Here is a 17472-nt window from a genome sequence, read left to right as displayed (position 1 = left end):
ACAAGGGTGGGAATGATTGGTTTATGAAGTGGTCTGCATTTAATTTTTATTTTAGAAGCAATCCCAATGCAATTTTTAGGAGGCATAAGCTATATTTTTAATGAGCGTATATATAAGTGCTGTTAGACCTGGCATCATTGGTGTGAGTCTCCCTTCCATTTTGTCGGATTGCCTCCTCTGTTTTGATATGTTTTTGCTGGTTATATGCTATGGGCGCTGTGCCACTGCTATTCAGTACCACAGTGCAAGTGCTCCCTATGTTAAATTGATGTACTAATTTGTGATTCCATGATTGGGTTATTTGATTTACTTGTCAGACCCTAGTACAGTGCACCATGTGTGCCCAGGGCTTGTAAATCGAATGCTGCTGGTGGGCTTGCAGTACTGGTTGTGCCACCCACAGAAGCAGCTTGTAAAGTGTGTCTCAGGCCTGCCATTGTAAGACCTGTGTGCAGTCTGTGACTGCCATGTCCACTTGACCAAGTGCACCCACTTGCCAGTCCCTAAACCTCCCCTTTGCTTCATGTCAGACACCCCTATGGTTGGCCCAAGGGCAGGCTGCATTATAAGTATAAGGTAGGGCATGCTCTCGTGTGTGTCGCATATCCTAATAGTGAATTGCAGCCATTTTCTTTTTTCACTATTGCAAGGCTACCTGTTCTCCATAGGCTAGAATGGGCAGTTAGATTATTACATTCTTATAATCCTAACTGACTCAGGGAACATGGTAGAAATTCGAATTTAGTATGCCTGAACTCAGAATGATAAAATACATATTTTAGTAATGTTGGTTTAAGCATTCTGTGTTTGAAAATACCACTTTTAGAAAGTAGGTATTTTCTTGCTTAACTGTCCAAACCTGCCTCTGCTAGATTGTATATTCCTTGTCTGGAGTTTGTGAGTGCCACGGCTGGGGGATTCCAGGAGACAGGCTGGGGCAGCCCAGTAGTGAATAAAGAGATATGCTTCTAGATGGAAGGGAGGACTTGCACCTGGGACCTGAATAGGGCTGGGCCTTCCCTCTACAATTCTGGCTCCACCTCCTGTGGTGTGCCTGATGCCTTTGCCTTGCACTGTGAAAGAAGAGAAGGAATCATATCAACAAAGTGCTCCAGGGCTATGCCTTCCCTACCCTGTACTGGCTCCATCTCCTGTGGGGCGTCTGATGTCTCTGGCCTGCACAGTGAAAGGAAGAAAGGAGTCATGTAAACAAAGTGCTCAGGAACTGGTTTGGACTAGGCAGAGGCCTCTCTGCCTTTAGAGAACAAAGGATTTTGGGGTATAAATATTGGGACCCAGTCCCAAGAACTTTAGATCACTTCTGAAACAAGAAACATTTTGCCAAGGAGAAGAACCAAGGAAGCAGCAGGAGTTTGACTGCCCCTCTGCCAGTGTGCTGTTTACTCTGCTGGCCTGCAGTGGTTGCTTCATTGCCAAGGGAAGAAGAAAGAACTTTTAAAGGAATTTCATTATCTACAGAATATTCTCCAAGGGCTTGAACTGTGCTTGCCTCCTGCTGAAGTCTCAGGGACAAAAGATTTCATCTCCAGCTTCCCTCTGAATTTCCTTGCTGGGAATTCTAACTATAGACATATACGTGTCGCTGGGAGCTGGAAGCGCGACTCATCGAGAGGAAGCATGTCGCCGCCGCAGCTGAAATCGTCACATCGCTGGAGAAGCATGCCGCCACCGCATCTCCCACAAAGCGTGTCTTCGTCAAAGCTGCCTCCGAAGAAGCGTAATACCATTGAGAGAGTCGCCATTGCATCACCAGAGAAGCGTGTCGCAGGACCTGTTACGGCTCCAAAGTACAGAGCCGTCGCAAGGCTGCCAGGGCGCCTACGCATCGTCATCACAGCGTCATTGCGTCGTCGCATCAAGGGCGCCATCTTCTCGCATCGCAACAGGATCCTCACATTGCATTAAGGTGCCATCTTGCGCATCGCAACGGGCCCGCAGGCCGAAAATCTACGCATCAATCCCAAACCGATAAGGATCACGACGCATCCTCTACTCTGCCCAAGCATTGAGGCACGACACATCCTTTCCCCCGGATCACGGAACTGACGCATCTCCCCTTTTGCGAGCCTTTTGTTCACTTTGTGTTACGCATCCAGGTACTTTATTGAGAACTTTGTCGCATTTATCATCAACTTGAACTAAGCAACTTTTATCAACTTTAAGTCATCTTTAAGTATAGTATTGTGGATTTTTGTTGTTTGTGGTCTTGTGTTAGGTCTGGAGAAGTGTGGCTTACCGGTTAGAGAAGGCAGTCCCTGATGCAGAGGTCAGACCTGGGACCAGGGTTCAATCCCCAACGCGGCAGGGCCTTGAGCTCAAATGTCCACGGACTCGATAATTCTCGCCTCGGTGCCTACTCGAATCGTGGGTTCACACTCTGCAACTCGGGGCAATAGCTTGCTTAATCTCCACTACGGCCCCACTGCGATGGGATGCCTGGTCTTCACCTTGGGGATGCCCAGTAGGGGTAATCTGGCAGGGAAAGGCCAGGACGGGTTCCCAAAGCAAGCGCCTTGAGACCTTACGGTGAAAGGAGCTATATAAAAACGTATGATTTACGATTTTTATTTTATATAAAGAATACTTATTTTTATAAAACCTGTGTTGTGTCCATCTGTAGTGTTTTCACTGCATTGCTGTGTATATTCACAAATGCTTAACACACTTTCTCTGAGATAAGCCTGTCTGCTCGAGCCAAGCTACCAAGGGGGTGAGCAGGGGTTATTTAGGAGTGTAATCCCCTTATCCTGACTTCGAAGTAAAGGTCCCTATTTGGACAAAGGTGAATACCATTGCCAACTAACAAGTACATGTTAAAAAGTTGTTTTGGAAGAGCTAATGAAGATGTTGATGAGAGTATCTGAAAAGAGTATGCTCAAAGTCTGTTTTGAGAGGAGGTCATGGAGCACTTTTAAATAAGGCATGTCCAAAAGAACACTCAAAAGATGTATTTCTATTAGGGTGAGATACATTTTTTCTTCTGTGATGGTTTGCTTCTGGAACTGCACTCCAACACTATTTCAAAAAGAGTGTTACTCTAATGAGGATGGATGAAAATGATAGTCTTTAATCTCACTATGCAGTAGTAGTTAGGAAAATCTCAGGTGACCTTTTTAGACTGAATTAAGAGTAAAATATGTTTCTAGAAATTGGCTGAACCAGAACCGGTGGTCTTCTATGAAAACCTATTCTGCTTACCCTCCAAGACCCTGCAATCAGTGAATACCTCTGAGCGTCCACAGGTCAGGGCCAGTAACCTGTCCGAGATTAACTTCAGATAATAGGCCTTCGTTAAAGAATGCACTCCAGAGCTGCTGTGGCTTTGGCCCCAAACCCCAGTTCATCTGCACTTTTTCGGCCACCACATTCCGAACTCCTCAAAGACCTGGGATTTCTTTCTCTCTGCTGGTTAGCGCCCCAGCAGACTTAGGACTGAATTTCCACACATCAGTGCAAATGGTACAACAGGAATTGGGGTCCTGTATTAGCAACAACGGAAACAACTCGGCATTACTGTCAGTATATACTTAAAGACATGTCCCTCAAAAGCCACCCAACTTTGAAGTAGACATATGTCTCTGCCCTTAGCTGCTACTCTCCTCTCCTCTGGCTCATGGCTAGCTATGGACTGTTTATCAATTACATAACTGCTTATGCTACAGCTTCTTCAAGTCCCTAATTTTAAAACCATGCAGATGGGTAGTAAGCCGATTTTTGGTCAATTTGCAAAACATCATACTTTTTAATGTTGGTGACGTAAATCCAGAGCACTACAATGACACGTCCCGTTTACTAGTAAGAAAGGCCAGATACAAGAACATACAAAAAGTACAAACGCTGGCACGGCGGAATGGTCAAACTCATAGAAAGATATTGTTAGTACATTAAAGCCAGACACATCTAATAATCTAAAGGTGGTCTATAACGAAGCTCTTTAAATTGTGCACTCAAGCAGACGAACATGGACATAAATTTAAATACCATTATTCAAAAAGAGAGCCGTCAAAGGCCACTGTCTGAGCAGAGAGAGCTACCAGAAGAGGAAAGTTTGTGGACAGCTGTGTCAAAGAAACCAAGATTGCCCATTTGACTGGTCTGTTCCTCAGTGGCGTGGTGCCACCTCGGTGAGCTGTGAGCCTCTCCCCTGGCAGCACATCACTGCTCATACACGCCCATTCACAGCATCCTCGGCCTTCTGTCCCAGATGGTAGAAAGTCAGACAAAGGAGAGGGAGGGGTTAGGAAATCATTGCCTATGGCAGCACGCAGAACTTCAGCTGCCCCCACCATAAGTCCCCCGTCCCCAAGACTGACAGTGAGAAAGTTACCCACAGGGCAGCTAGGTCATCCAATTCAGCTATGTAGCAGCTGGGGCGCGATGATCCTGCCCGAGTCTACCCGCCGCCACCCGCGTCTCTCATCCCTCCCTCCCATCGCATCAGCAAATAGCAACAGAATAGTGCTGCTGGTGTGGCTGCTTGTATTATTTCATTGCAGGCAAGGGGAACATTCACTGCCTGCAGGAGGATAAGCATGGAAGCCTAGCTGCAACTGCCAAACCCAGACACTAGTGCAAAATTTCACAAGTTTCAAGCAAGGTCCTTCCTGGCAGTGTCGTCTGGAAGCCATCTTACTCAGTCCAACGAAATACCATGAGAGCTGGGTGGGATACGGTGTATGCCACAGCTTTCTGAAGACAGAAAGAGAGGGCGGACTAATGCATAGATTTTAGGTGCCATCTTCAACCCTGCATTTCCAGCGCAATCCCATAGAAATGTTTCATAAAAATAGATGCTGGCTTTCAGTAAAAAACAAGCAACGTGGCAGGAGAGATGAGGGGCAGAAGGGGAGTCCCAGGCACAAGGGGGAACAGGAGGGGCATGCAGGGACATGTGAAGATATGGGAGGGAAAGATTCCTGCATTAAAATGCAAACAATTACGGGTGCTGAGCTGAACACAGACAAACAGTAAAAGCAGCAGTAAACCATGAAAAAAATAGCCCCCCCAAGAAACAGATAAGCAACCAAAGCATAATGATGCTTCCTCCTTAGGAGGAACGGAAAAGAAAAAAGGGGGACAGAGGCAGGACTGACCACGAAAAAGCATGGATTTTTAAAGGACAGTGAAACAAGCAAATAAAAAGCAGGCGAGGCTTAAGCACACAAGAGAAGATACAAAAGGTATTGAACGCTTGACATAAGAAAGCATTGGCAGTGCCAAAGGGCTATTGACTTTGCCAATGCTTGTTTACAATTCATTCATTTGTTCTAAAACCTTTTAGCCCAGATTGAACCACATCATCTTGAAAATACTGAACTGATTGCTCTACTTCACCACACTTTCTTCACTACCCCAGATCTACGTCATTTGCAAAACCTGAAACTTATAAAAGTAAACATCAGAACCATAATGGAAATTTCGTTGACTGGAAGTTTAGGAGTACCCAGGAGGTGTTAACACTCCCTCCTTTTTTCTATTTTTGTTTTCCTTTGACCTCTCGCTGTGTAACACTTTTTCTCAAAAGACATGCACATTGGGTTGCAGAGTTTTTTTCATATTTATCTCTAGTGCCCTGATATATAAAGTCTTCCCTTTAAGTGTGGCTTACCACAGAATTTCTGAGAGTGAGTTTCACTTTGGGAATTAGGCTGATAATTTTTGCTTGCAATGCTATTGCCTTTCCATATCCCCTTATTCACTCTGTTATGAAAATGATTTAGGTGTGTTTTTTGGAAAGGGGCGACCACTCGGTCCCCCCGAACGTATGGTTGGGGGCCCAGATCCTCCCGGGAAACCATTTTGGGCGGGGGGCGTGTCACGGCTGGTATGCCCAAAGCGGCGTAGCCGGGGCGCGCCTTTTCCCGCCCAAGAGGGGTTGTCCTAGACACCTACACCGATGGCCACGCCCAGTAGGCGTACCGGCGGAGGGTACACGCCCTCCCGGAGAAGAATAAAGAGAGCGGGAATCCGAAGAAGCATCCTCTTGTTCCTGTGCTTGGAAGCTGCACCCACTCGTTGCACGTGAGCCCTCGACGGAACAAGGAGCAATTTTGAGAATTTTATAATTCTTGTGTTTCTCTTTCAGCGAATCCGAGGCTAAAGCGACCGGGGACCGTTTCTGATCGTCTTGAGTGGCTACTTGGAAGGAATGCCGGGCAAAAAGGCAGGAAAGAAGTCCGAGACTGAACAGATGCTCCGGATGTTTTTTGGTAGGATGACGAAGATGGAACGAACCGTTGGACGCGATATGGCGACCATGAAGAAGCAGATGGCTGCGATGAACAATCCGGGTAAACCAAAGAAGGTAATAGGCCCAGCATTGCCGGATGTTGCCCCGGAGGGTAGGGGGAAGCGGGTCAGGAATAGGGCCCCAAGGGGGTGAGGTCCCCGTCCCCGAGGTACCCCCGGCGAGCCCTGCCGTTCCGGTCGAGGCCCCTATACTCCCAGACGCGGGTCAGCCGATACCGGTTGTGATTACGCCCGCTAGCGAGGAGGACATGCTGCCTGAATTGGCCGCCCAGTTGGCGGCGTGGCTCGGCAAGAAAACAGGGGGCGCGACGGCACCTGGAGACACAGCCGAAGAGGCCAGGTTACTAATGCAGCAGTTGCAGCAGTCGCGAGATGCCGCAAAGGCGAATCTCCCTCTTGTCCCCCCACAGGTAACCTCGGAAGGACCGGCAGCTGGCGTGGAAAAAACAGCAGGAACGTCAACCGAACCGGGTAAGCAGGCTTTGCCAATTGCGGGGGGGGGGCTCATTGCCCTCAAGACGGGAGAAAGTGGTTCAACATATCCCGTTGGCCACGAAAGAGTTAATTTGGGCAGAAAAGTATGTTAATATGTTTTCTCTCTTAACTGACCATCGCAAGATGGAGTATGCTAAAACACAGAAAGATTTGTGGCACCCGAGTGTCTGGCGAGCCAAGATGGCGGGATTCAGGGTGGATGAGACAATAACAAATTGGGCCAAGGCCTTTGCGATGTTTATTGCAATTATTGGGGAACGTAAGCCCGAGGTTTTGCCTGAATTGTCTTGCTACCAGGCACGAATAATGGATTTTTATGAAACATATGAAGGTAACGAATGGATGGGTTACGACATGAAGTTCCGTAAGGCCAAAGAGTACGATTCATCTCTGACGTGGGATTGTCTCGACTCGATTTCTTGGCAGAAGCAGCTCCTTCCGGGCGCGACGAAGACGTCCTCGCCAGGTGGGAATGGGTCGGGGTTTTTCCGCCAACAGCCCGCGGTGCCCTTTCGAGCGGGCGCCGGTGGCGATCACCAACCAAGGTCCGGTGGGAATGGGGGAAAACGGGGGGTCTGTTGGAGCTTTAATAGAGGCAACTGCTCCAGACCGCAAGGGGCATGTAAGTTCAGGCATGCATGTGCGGGTTGTGGGAATTCCTCGCACCCGGAAAGTTCGTGCAGATCCAAAAATGGCGGGTCGGGAGGTAAGGGATGGTCCAAACAAGACTGAGGAGGGTCACCGTGTACTGTTACCTACCCCCGTTGATATCATGGCAATAACCCCCTGGCTAAACAAATACCCTGATCATGTCTCCGCTGGGGTGTTGAGGAACGGATTCTTATACGGTTTCCGCATCCCGGCGGGGGATTTTCGTGGGGAGTCACTTTGTAGAAACCAATTATCGGCTCAGCATAATCCAGCGGTGGTAGAGAAGAAGATTGGAAAAGAGGTTTTACTAGGCCGGGTGGCGGGCCCATATCAGCACCCTCCAGTGGCAAATTTTGTCTGTTCCCCGTTGGGAGTAGTCCCCAAAAAAGACCCAAGGGAGTTTAGGATGATCCATAACTTGTCAGCACCGAAGGGTCTCTCGGTGAATGAGGCGATTGACCAAGGAGTTTGTTCGGTGCGGTACGCATCCTTCGATGATGCCGTCACCATGTTGAATCGCCTGGGGCCCGGAGCGCTGATGGCCGAAGTCAGATATCGAGTCGGCGTTCCGGTTGCTCCCGGTACACCCACAGGACCAGCGTCTGTTAGGCTTTGTGTTCCAAGGACGTTACTACATGGATAGATGCATGCCAATGGGTTGCTCCATCTCTTGTGCCTATTTTGAGAAATTCAGCAGTTTTTTGGAGTGGGCGTTCACTGAGGCCACTGGGCATAGCCATGTTATGCATTACTTAGATGATTTTCTGTTCTTGGGGGCAGCCGGCGACACAACCTGTGCGCAGGCGCTACAGGAGTTTTGCATCCTCATGAGGGAATTCGGGGTGCCATTGGCACCAGGTAAGACGGTGGGACCATCTACTTCACTCGAGTTTCTGGGAATTGAGCTCGATTCTGTGGAGGGATGTTTCCGTTTGCCGGTAGGGAAGATAGCGAAATTTAGGGCTTCCCTGGAACTGTGCCTTAGTAAGGAGAAGGTGACCCTGCATCAGTTACAACAGGCAGTGGGTCAGCTTAACTTTGCCCTGAGGGTGATACCAATGGCCCGCCCCTTTTCACGCTCTATTGCACAGGCTATGGTCGGTCTCAAAGAAGGACACCACCACACGAGACTGTCTGCAGAGGTCCGCCAGGACATGCGTATTTGGTTAGCATTCCTGGCGGACTTCAACGGTCGAGTAGTGTGGAACAAGCCGCCAGCGTCTTCGGACGAGCTAGGTTTGTGGACTGACTCGGCGGGGAGCGTGGGATTTGGCGCCATTTTCGGCAATCGATGGTCGGCGCAAACATGGCCGACATGGTGGCACACCAGCGGTCTCACCAGTAACATTGGTTTCCTCGAGCTATTCCCTATATTTGTGGCTCTGAGGGCATGGCCGGACGAGTTCAGAGATCGCTCGGTGGTATTTTGGTCTGACAATATGACTGTTGTTGAATGTATAAATAATCAGGCAGCACGCTGCAAGTGGATATTGAGATTGCTGAAAGAAATTGTACTAATTTGCATGAGACTAAATGTACAATTCAGGGCAAAGCATGTGCCGGGGGTATTGAATCATGCTGCTGATGCACTCTCTCGTTCACATATGCAGGCGTTCAGGGGTTATCTACCTACTGCGGACCTAGCGGCGGCACCATTCCTCGAAGTACTCTGGCTACTCGGTGCCCCGGATTACAAGACCTCGTGGCAGCAAGCCTAGCTCCCAGGACAAGGAAGGCATACAAAGGAGCGTTTCGTTCCTATTGTGCATTTTTGGGTCCGGCAGGGGAACAGACATGGGGTCAGGAGGATTGCTTCCTGAGGTTTTTGGTAGCATTACATAGGGAAGGCCGATCAGTGGCAACGGCCAATAGGCACCGGGCGGCCATTTCATTCATGGTGCAGGTGCATGGCGTCAAGGACCCGACATCGTCCTTTTTGGCAAAGAAAGCCCTTCGTGGCTGGCAGCGTCTTGAGGGTCGGAGAGTAGACGAGAGGCGCCCGATTGGGTTAGAGAGGTTGTCCCTGCTCATGGCGATACTACCCACGATATGTTCCTCCCAATTCGAGGCAGTTCTGTTCCGGGCCGCTTTTGCATTAGCATTCCATGTGGCTATGCGGGTGAGCGAACTGGTAGCAAGGAATAAGAACGATGTGGGGGGAGGTCTGTGTAGGAATCACATCCTGATTAGGGGTGATTCAATGGTGATTACAATAGCTAAGTCTAAGACTGACCAGACAGCTATGGGAGACAGTGTTGTTGTCCAGCGCATGCAAGGGTCCCCCATGTGCCCGGTAAAGTGCATTGAGGAATATCTGCCGCTGAGGGCGAATACATGGGGTGGGAGTCTGCTGAGACACATCGATGCCACCCCACTGACGAGGTTTCAGTTTCAGAGGGTGCTAACATTGGCAATCGCAGCAGCGGGCTTGGACCCGGGCGATTTTGGGACCCACTCCTTCAGGATAGGGGCTGCTACTGAGGCTACAGCCAGGGGTCAGAGTGCTGATGAGGTGAAACTGTTGGGACGATGGTCCTCGAATTGTTTCAAAAGGTATGTGCAGTTGCACATGTTGTGAAGTCAAGTTACATGCACTCACGCTTCTTGTCTTCTGTTTGATTTACAGTTTCGCGAGCATGTTATGCGGGGCGGAATTTGCAGTCGACCCGGCACCTGGGGACCAGCGGTCAGAGATCACCGGCTGAGGAGAGAGTGGTGTGGGTCGTGGGCCACTCATACGTGAGGCGGGCCGGGGACGTATTCAAAGCAGGTGACGCGACTCACGCAGCTGGGGAATACGGGTACAGAGTGACCTTCCATGGAAGGGGCGGGCTCTGTATTGACCAGTTCGAATCTTTTATCGAGGGACTCTTAGGGCGGCAGAGGTCACCGCCATCTGTAATCATAGTACACCTGGGGGGCAACGACATGGTGACACTCGGTAGGCGAGTATTACTCGAGCGAGTTTTGTCTACCGTTAGCTGGCTGGCGAAAAGGATCCCAGGGTGCACGATTGCATGGTCCCACATGATTCCCAGAAAAGTGTGGCGGGGGGGCCTTTCGGTGTCAGCACTGAACCATTCAGTAAAGAAGGTCAACAACAAAATTGGTAGGTTGTTTCGCTCAGCGCAGTTGCACAGTATTCCGCATGGGTGTATTCGGGGCGATCTCATGTATCTCGAGGATGGGGTTCACTTGTCCCGGGAGGGGAATGTCTTACTCATAGGAGACTTCATAGCATGGTTAAGGGGTTTAAGAAAGCATGACCTTTAGGAGGAGTTTGTGGGGGGGCCGGATAGCCGGTCAACTATCCGGCCTGTGGCAGTAAGGTCATGATCGGTGAGCAGTAATTTCAAGGTCCCTAGAGGGGGGCGCCACCCACTATGGATGGGAGCGCCTGGGGGGAGGCGGCACCCACTAAGTATGGGTCGCCTAGGGGAAGACGGACATAGACCCCTTCCAGGGGAGGAGGCGGTTATATGCCCCTCCTACGAATTTCCCGGGGCCCGGATATCCGCGACGGCGGATGTGATAGACAGTGTGGGGTGGGAGGGGGAGTCCACGCTGCCTTCTTACAGACACCTCACACGGGTCCTCGGACGACCTTTAAGATGGCGTCGAGTTTAGATCGGGGCCCCCAACAAGACAAGGGAAATTGGAGTTGGCACAGAGGGTACAGTCCTCTGCGCATGCGCCACTCACACCGTGAGGGCGAGAGTTTTGGTAGTAGGGATCTGACACCGGTTGCGACCTTGCCGTTGGCCCGTAATGCTAGGGATGTACAATTTTAATTTAGAAAGTATGCATTTGCAGGATGTTAGACTCGGCTAGGAAAACCTTTGTATTAGAGATTTGTTAAGGTTAGCCAATGAACATGTCTTCATTGAAATGTAATAAATGAAAATTGTACATGATATGAAACTTTTATTTAATGTTTTAATTTTGTTTCATATTTTAATAAATACGGCCGGGAGGGTAACTCCCTCCCGCCTTCCAAAAAGTTCAGAACGACGTCCGTCTCCCATCATTGGGGATTGTGTTGGGAGGGGGTGACGGGCATCCCGGCCATATGAAAAGGGGCGACCACTCGGTCCCCCCGAACGTATGGTTAAGGGCCCAGATCCTCCCGGGAAACCATTTTGGGCGGGGGGCGTGTCACGGCTGGTATGCCCAAAGCAGCGTAGCCAGGGCGCGCCTTTTCCCGCCCAAGAGGGGTTGTCCTAGACACCTACACCGATGGCCACGCCCAGTAGGCGTACCGGCGGAGGGTACACGCCCTCCCGGAGAAGAATAAAGAGAGCGGGAATCCGAAGAAGCATCCTCTTGTTCCTGTGCTTGGAAGCTGCACCCACTCGTTGCACGTGAGCCCTCGACGGAACAAGGAGCAATTTTGACCCACCCACCAGCCCCTTATGGCAATGTTTCTCTGCAATAAAGTCTTTTTCCTTTTGATACACATCTTTTTCCCTCAGGTGTTGCGATGTATGAAGGTCTAGTTTAATGATATGATTTCTGTCTGAAGGTACTGTTTTCTTGTGGCATAGACAAACATGCAAGTAGATAAGATGATGGTTTTTTCTCTTTATAGGTAATCAAAGTCGTATTTATAATTTTTTGGTCGGGCGGTAAGGTCATGATCGGTGAGCAGTAATTTCAAGGTCCCTAGAGGGGGGCGCCACCCACTATGGATGGGAGCGCCTGGGGGGAGGCGGCCATTGGCCACTCCCATGGGGAGGCGGCACCCACTAAGTATGGGTCGCCTAGGGGAAGACGGCCATAGACCCCTTCCAGGGGAGGAGGCAGTTATATGCCCCTCCTACGAATTTCCCAGGGCCCGGATATCCGCGACGGCGGATGTGATAGACAGTGTGAGGTGGGAGGGGGAGTCCACGCTGCCTTCTTACAGACACCTCACACGGGTCCTCGGACGACCTTTAAGATGGCGTCGAGTTTAGATGGGGGCCCCCAACAAGACAAGGGAAATTGGAATTGGCACAGAGGGTACAGTCCTCTGCGCATGCGCCACTCACACCGTGAGGGCGAGAGTTGTGGTAGTAGGGATCTGACACCAGTTGCGACCTTGCCGTTGGCCCGTAATGCTAGGGATGTACAATTTTAATTTAGAAAGTATGCATTTGCAGGATGTTAGACTCGGCTAGGAAAACCTTTGTATTAGAGATTTGTTAAGGTTAGCCAATGAACATGTCTTCATCGAAAGGTAATAAATGAAAATTGTACATGATATGAAACTTTTATTTAATGTTTTAATTTTGTTTCATATTTTAATAAATACGGCCGGGAGGGTAACTCCCTCCCGCCTTCCAAAAAGTTCAGAACGACGTGCGTCTCCCATCATTGGGGATTGTGTTGGGAGGGGGTGACGGGCATCCCGGCCATATAAGGGATATGCTTCTTCACTTACAAAAGTCCAGGCAATGTCTTATTATTTTGATCTAAAGCTTGATTGTTTTATGTCATATAATTGGGTTCCATTATCACCTGAAAATGTAGAGTATAAGTTACTAGAGACGGGGGTTAGTGCATGTTTACAGATTTGTGACTACTCTGACAGTTACAACTCTACAGGTGATCACATTATTTACTTTGCCATGCCTTGATTACATCTTTATCGCTCCCCTGTGAACGTCAACTTTCTTACACACATCGTTATCACACATGAAGAAACAATACAGAGGAGCGTGTGTCGTTTATATTTTATTCATGTGTAAATTACAGCATATTACAGGCATAATTTAAATGTACATTCTAAGAGTTGCAGTGCACACCGTTTTGAGCATCTTCCTTAGTTTTGCCATTTTCGTTCAATTGTCTTCCGTTCGCGTGCTGCCTGGATGGCGCGATTGACTGATATCACGCGGTTATCAATACATCTATAGAGATGGAGGGGAGTTTCCCTCCATACGAGGTGCACAGCATCAATTATGATTATCACAAAAATAAATGTTCAACTGTTATTGAATTTCAACAATGATTGCTCCATGTAATCCAAAGCCCGAAATGCATTGGGTAACATCAATTTCGCAACTGAGGATGTTTTATGTTTTATGGCGTGTCCAGACAAAGACTCGGCCGGGCAAATCTGTGGCATGAGAAACTGCTGAAATATAAATGTCACACGAGTGAACTGAACAACAAAAATGAATAAAATGTCAATAAATCTTTGGATTACATGGAGCAATCATTGTTGAAATTCAATAACAGTTAAAAAAAATTGTGACAATCATAATTAATGCTGTGCACCTGGTATGGAGGGAAACTCCCCTCCATCTCTATAGATGTATTGATAACCGCGTGATATCAGGGCAATCGCGCCATCCAGGCAGCACGCGAACGGAAGACAATTGAACGAAAATGGCAAAACTAAGGAAGATGTTCAAAATGGTGTACACTGCAACTCTTGGAATGTTGTATGAATCTGCCCTACTGCAAGTTGCACCCATTGAGAAAATAAACGGCAAATTAACTACAAAGAACTTGATTAAACTTGTGTGATATGCACCTCAGAAATGGAAGTCTATTGCGATTGGACTGCTGGTGTCACTTGTTTTATAGTTTTTAACATCAGGAGTTAACAGACATTGTATATTTTTTGAAAATCTTGTAATTTGTTTAAATGCTCACAAATGAATAATGTTCTCATGTTGAAGTGTAATATTTCAGCTTCAGCACAGTAATTTACAACTATAGGGTGGGCGGGGAATAGTAGAATCGCTCGAGGCAGCAAGGGTAAGGGTAAAACACCGGATGATGATTTTGTGATACAACTTAGAGGTGCATTATGGGCCACGCAGTCATTAGTGTGAAAACGGCAATTGTAGGGTGGCTGTGATAGGTTACATTCAAAACTTGAGGGTGTGACTAATTTAGAGGCAGACTGCATTGCTTCCTGAAGGGAACCATTTGGAAAAGGAAGACATGAGCAGAGGATGCAAAGGTACGAGCTAATGGAGACATGAGTTGAGGGTTTAAGATTAAGGGTTTAAGGGTAAAAGATTAGAGAACTTGAGGGCGGGAGGATGGGTGATTAACCGCAGGATTCGAATGAAATGGAAGGCCAAGATCTAAATGAAGAGGGCAGGAGGTTGAAGTGATGGTTTTCTTAAGAGAGATAGCAGTATCATAGTGCTCCGCGTTTAGAGCGAAAGTGCTGAGTAAGGGTCATCTTGAGAATATTGTATTGATGTGCTTGGGTAAAAATATGTCATGTTGAACATAGCGGTTTGAGGCCACATTTTAATGGCAATGTTTTTTCGTTTGTAGTGAACCCCTGAAGAAGGGCTAAAAATTAAGGCCCGAAATGCATTGGGTAACATCAATTTCGCAACTGAGGATGTTTTATGTTTTATGGCGTGTCCAGACAAAGGCTTGGAGGGGCATATCTGTGGCATGAGAAACTGTTGAAATATAAATGTCACACGAGTGAACTGAACAATAGAAATAAATAAAATTTCCAAAAATCTTTGGATTACTTGAAGCAATCATTGTTGAAATTCAATAACAGTTGAAAAATCTTGTGATAATCATAATTGATGCTGTGCACCTGGTATGGAAGGATGGTATGGAGGGAAACTCCCCTCCATCTCTATAGATGTATAATTTAAATGTACCAGTTAATTTATTTTCATTCACAGATTATAAATGGGAACATGGTGAGTGGAGCCCATGCTCTGCTAGCTGTGGAAACTCTGGCACCCAGCTCCGAGAGAGGCATTGTGTAAACGACAAAGGACAGAGAGTGACTGAGGCCATGTGTGAGCATCTTCAACAGCCGGTTGCCCATCAACAGCCATGCAACGTGCAAGATTGTGATGCAAGGTATGAAGATCATGTCCTGTGGTGCTCAGTTCTGAGTAGCTGTATAGGTGTACACTGTATACTCACTGAGATTAAGGGTAGTGTCATCTCTAGAAATGACTTGTGTGTGGGGGTCACATAATGTGCCATAAAACCTTTGAAGAGTGTGTATGCATTTGCACGTTTATGAATATGTGTGTGTGTGTGTGTGTGTGTGTGAGTGTGTGTATATATATATATATATATATATATATATTTATATATGACAAAAACAAAGGTTAAAGGGACTTTATAGTTAGTTGAAAATGTCAGTTAAAACATACTATTTTAAACTAACGAAACCATTGAAATTCATCACTTAAAGTTATCTCAAGTAATTATAACTTTCATCCCCTCATGCACTGTGCTATTATCAATGATGGGATTTCATATGCTGCAGTAATGTTATCAATGATATAATAGAACATAAGTATTGTAATATTAAAGGTCTTTAGCAGTGCATGGTGATGGTGCTGGGAGGCTTGGGGAAGGGGCTGCAAGCCCTCCTCCCTAATTGAGATTATTGGCCCTGGAGGGATGGGGCCCCTGGGGACTAATTAAGTCTCTGGGAGAGGGGCACAGACCCCCTCCACCTTTATTGATATGAGGCCATAGGGGATTGGGTCCCTGGTCCTATTTTAGGCACTGGGAGGGGGCCTGCGCACCCACCTCTCTTTTAATAAAATGCAGCCCTGGAGGACGGATTCCCAGTGGCTTGAAAAAAGCTTGGAGAGGAGGACAGTGCACCTCACTTCCCATAAACATTACAACTGCCAATCTCCTCTGGCCCTAACCCATGAGTGGGCTCATTTTCAAAATGGGCAGGAACCCTCATTTTTATTCTCAGCACTGCAGATTCATGAGAAAATAAAAGAAATTAAATTATGGGACGCCTTCCCCCACCAGGACTGGCGGGAAAGGGTATCTCCACTGTGCCCCATGTGTGTGTTTTTTTCTTTTTGATTCAGGACAGGAAACAGTCTCCAAGTCCTGTGTGATGAAAAACATGTTCCTCAGCAACATTTTCAAACAGATCAATCGCTATGACAAAAGGAATTCTCTTTCGGCATGAGAATAATAGAGGCACCTCCCAAGGTCAAGATGGACAGCTTCTTTCTGTCCTCGTGTCTCTTTAATTTACAAATGGCAGTGCCTAGATTTAAAAAGGCAGTAGGGTGCGCACCCAATTCTTAAGGATACTTTTGTAAATTTGGTGTGTGCTCCTGGGGTGTCATCCCCTGACGGGGGTGTCCTTAACAATGAAGAAAGCAGCGACACCTGATTAAGTGTCAGCCCCCTGGGCACAGCTATGAATACACAAATGATGTGTATTGAATAATTGTATCACCAAATTTTTTACAAAGTTCATTTGAAGTAACTTAAAGTTCTTTATTGATGTTTTTCCATCAAATTGTTCAAAAACATAACCCGATGTTCCCAAAGATAACGATGTTATGAGCACAGCATCATGTCAATCATTTAGAGTCCCAATGCATTTTGGGCGGGGGGCCTTCATCAGGGGACCAATCTGAAAACAATGAAATGTAAAAGATGCCTGAATGCGGGCACACACATTTAAATGTAAAATAGTGTAGTATTAGTTTGTGCATCGCATCAGAATCAAATGCCAGTGTAAAGAAACCAAATATATGTCTAAATAAGTCAGAGTAAATAACAGTCAGCGTCAAGTGGGAACGAAGTGTGAACCATGGGGTGTGCAAGTTAAATAAAAGCGAGTATTCATAGTAGTAAATCAGGCTTCGGTCGGTGCAGCTGGAAGCAAAAAGTTGCCGGGAAACAAAATGAAAAACGTGCAAAGTTCAAGACTCAAAATAACGTGGCTAAAAACAAAAGTGTGTGACATTCAAGGACGGAGAAAAACAGAAAACGCCAAAATGATAAACACAATTCCAAACGTGCTTTACCCGGGTTGCTCAAAGATATGTGTCAACAATTTATGCGCTTGTATCGCGTTAACAAATCAGCGGCTGCAGTCAAAGTTAGTCACTTACGAGATGCCACGAAAAAACCGTCTCCGTGACCTCAACATGTAGAGTGAATTACATGCGGGTGAGGCGATATGGAAATAGAGGTCGGTACGATGTGCTGACACAAACAACGGACCATGTTAGTGCTCAGGTGTAAAACACAGTGAGTGCCATGTTGGAACAGGATCATAGAACCATAAAGTTTGTAAGAAAC

The 17472-nt window shown here is 47.3% G+C and overlaps 1 protein-coding gene across 1 annotated transcript in view; it reads left to right on the top strand.

The window, feature by feature from the left end:
• ADAMTSL3 (ADAMTS like 3) overlaps positions 1-17472 on the top strand; it is a 2358716-nt gene that overhangs the window by 2291426 nt on the left and 49818 nt on the right. Inside the window, exon 27 of the mRNA XM_086958228.1 lies at positions 15069-15252. Coding sequence (XP_086814354.1) covers positions 15069-15252 — 184 coding nt within the window. The remainder of the gene's footprint in view (positions 1-15068; positions 15253-17472) is intronic.

This window comes from Lissotriton vulgaris, chromosome 2_1 (assembly GCF_964263255.1).
Source record: "Lissotriton vulgaris chromosome 2_1, aLisVul1.2, whole genome shotgun sequence".
In the NCBI taxonomy this organism is placed as follows: Eukaryota; Metazoa; Chordata; class Amphibia; order Caudata; family Salamandridae; genus Lissotriton; species Lissotriton vulgaris.
Note: the sequence above shows the minus strand (reverse complement) of the source record. Positions and strands in the feature narration are given on the sequence as shown.